This window comes from Diaphorina citri, unplaced genomic scaffold (assembly GCF_000475195.1).
Source record: "Diaphorina citri unplaced genomic scaffold, Diaci psyllid genome assembly version 1.1 scaffold135, whole genome shotgun sequence".
In the NCBI taxonomy this organism is placed as follows: domain Eukaryota; kingdom Metazoa; phylum Arthropoda; class Insecta; order Hemiptera; family Psyllidae; genus Diaphorina; species Diaphorina citri.
Window position 1 is genome coordinate 587018 of NW_007377572.1, and position 3116 is coordinate 590133.

At 46.7% G+C, this 3116-nt stretch overlaps 1 protein-coding gene across 1 annotated transcript; it reads right to left on the reverse strand.

Annotated features, from left to right (window-relative positions):
• Nucleotides 1–1303: 1303 nt before the first annotated feature.
• On the reverse strand, nucleotides 1304–2988 carry LOC113465624 (the record flags this gene model as incomplete). Its single annotated transcript, XM_026820291.1, has 3 exons — nucleotides 1304–2271; nucleotides 2557–2640; nucleotides 2676–2988. Coding segments are annotated over 3 exons (1365 nt in total), but the record flags the coding sequence as incomplete, so codon positions are not given.
• Nucleotides 2989–3116: the final 128 nt, after the last annotated feature.

Here is a 3116-nt window from a genome sequence, read left to right on the forward strand (position 1 = left end):
TTGTATGCTGGCATTTCTGTGACTAGGTTTCTTTCTTGATGTCCCCGCGGGCCCTGCCCATTCCGCGGCCCACCCGTCGTGACTTTCCTACCTGTCTTGTGGCGGTCCTTTTGGCTTCCTTGATCTGTCCGGATCGGACTATCTGACCCGATCGCTTGTCCCACGTCTCTGTGAATTCGTCATCTGTCCCGTCAGATCCTGTCCCGGCAGAGACTCTATCCTGCTCCAAAGCCGGAGTTAAATTTCATAGAGTTGACGAAACAAACAATTAGTGGCTGGGCTGCTTCACCTAGTAAACGTGATACTGAGTAACGACAACAAAAGAAGCGTACCACAGCTGTAATCGCGTTATCAATTATTATTATTTACTTATTTTTTTTTTACTAACCTAATAGGACTAATTAAGTACCATTTTAAACTGGAAAAATTTCCCATGACCGTATCACAAATCCTCTCTCTCGTTCTCTCTCTCTCTCTCGCTCTCTCTCTCTCTCTCTCTCTCTCTCTCTCTCTCTCTCTCTCTCTCTCTCTCTAAAATGTTAACTCAAACTCAAAATGAGCCGATACATAGTACGAATATGTATAACGTATTAGGTATAAAATTTCTATCCTGCCATAATACACTCCCTCCTAATTCCTCCCACTCCCCTCTCCTTTCCATACTCTTTCCCCTCTCTCCTCCCTCCCGTCCCTCCCCTCCCTACCCCCTCCCACAGTGTTACGACAGGGATTAGCGAACTACAATCAATTATCAAATGTAACCAATTAGAACAGTGAGTTCACTGAAATTATTATTACGCTTTAATTATTAAAGCCGTCTCTTCCCCCTCCTCCTCCTTTTTCTCCTCCCACTCTACTTGTACCTCCCCTGACTTCGTTCCTTCCCCTCTTTTGATTCTTCTCTTTTTTCCCTCCTCTGACTTTCTCTTCTCCCATAACAATTTTAACCTCCCCTGACTTCGTCCCTTTGTCTCTTCTCTCTCCTCTTTTCCTTCCTAGACCTCTTTCTTCTCCTTCCTTCTGTAACTCCCCGTTTATTCTCCTCCTTCCACTTTTCCATCCCCTAACGTCGTCAATGGAGCAGTTGCAAATGGGTAAAAATTATAAATAAATGGTCGATTCCGATGTAAAAAGTTGGGAAAAATCCTAATCTGAGGTCAACACTCCAAAAAATTAACTGTAAAAGGGCCCGAAAATTCAATTTTTATTTTCGGTGCTAATGAATGAATTCAAATATGTGTGACGTCAGATTTTACGCAGTTGTTTTTTTTCGTCCGTTAGGTAGCGCCACTATGCAAGCGCGCTAGCGGAGGAGCAGAAAGAACTGCGACAGTGAAGTGAACTGAGTTTCGTGTCTAGGAGAGGCTTCAGGTTTATAGCCAGGCTTCAGCGTTCTCTGAACAGATCGCTCTCTTCTACTCTCAATCCTTTGATTTCTATCAACCAACATTTCCCTTACATTCCGATCAGGCCTAGCGTTATCTTCGCTAGACATAATTCTATCACGGCTTGAGTTCAGCTTCTCATCAATCTGGTCTGTACTCCTATCGATCGACATTTCTCTAACTTCCCCACTACGTTTGGGCTGCGAATTTCTATCGATAGATTTGTCTCTTGTTGCTTGCTGCTGAGTATTCATTCTATCCACAGGCATATCTCTTACATCTCGACTAGGTCTTGCATTTCTTCTAGGTTCAGCAGAGGTATCTTCCATGGTTCTACCATCACGGCTTGTACTGAGCCTCTCATCGACAGAACTTCTATCAAGGGACATTTCACGTTGTCCATCCGTCATAACCCTGGTGTCTCGGGTAACAGAGCTAGCTCTAGAACTAGTTTCTACTGTAGTCCTACTCTTATCTCGAACCACGCTCTCCTGTACAGAAATATCCGTCGTATGGCCATCATCCTCTAGTGGTGTATCATCAAAGCTCGCTACTATTGTAGAATTTCTTCCATCCGTCATAACCCTGGTGTCTCGGGCAACAGAGCTAGCTCTAGAACTAGTTTCTACTGTAGTCCTACTCCTATCTCGAACCACGCTCTCTTGTACAGAAATATCCGTCGTATGGCTATCATCCTCTAGTGGTGTATCATCAAAGCTCGCTACTATTGTCTCAGACGCGTGGGGTTTGGATTTGACTCCGGCTGATACGCGAGACCTGCTCCCCTCCCGTGATCCCCCATTGGTCTGCCTCGTGTTAGAAACATCTCGACTTCGTCTGACGGGGACTCTAAACCGAGTCTCAGCCTCGCTAACCAAACTCTGACCTTGCGCGTGGGGTTTGGATTTGACTCCAGCTGATACGCGAGACCTGCTCCCCTCTCGTGATCCCCCACTGGTCTGCCTCGTGTTAGAAACATCTCGACTTCGTCTGACGGGGACTCTAAACCGAGTATCAGCCTCGCTAACCAAACTCTGACCTTGGCTTGAACATACGCAAGACCTGCTCCCCTCCCGTGATCCCCCACTGGTCTGCCTCGTGTTAGAAACATCTCGACTTCGTCTGACGGGGACTCTAAACCGAGTCTCAGCCTCGCTAACCAAACTCTGACCTTGGCTTGAACTCGTTTGATCTTGGTCTAACCTCGTTAAACCTTGGCTTGAGCTTATCTGACCTTGACTTGAGCTTGGATGACCTTGGCTTGACCTTATCTGACCTTGCTCGTTAAACCTTGGCTTGAGCTTATCTGACCTTGACTTGAGCTTGGATGACCTTGGCTTGACCTTATCTGACCTTGGCTTAAACTCGTCTGACCTTGACTTGAACTAGCGCGAGATCTCGAGGCTGAGCGATCTCTCAGTCTATGAGAGTCACGTGATCTAGAGACTGAGCGATCTCTTACGCCAGGTTGCAGGGGTTTACTAAACTCTCTGTGCGGGGTATCCTCTCCCTCACTCATCAGACTAGACTGGCTAGGAACTTTGATTAGACTGGGTGGTCTGGTTGTGATTTCACCGCGTACGTGATCTAGAGACTGAGCGATCTCTTAGGCCAGGTTGCAGGGGTTTACTAAAATCCCTGTGTGGGGTATCTTCTCCCTCACTCATCAGACTAGACTGGCTAGGAACTTTGATTAGACTGGGTGGTCTGGTTGTGATTTCACCGCGCTGT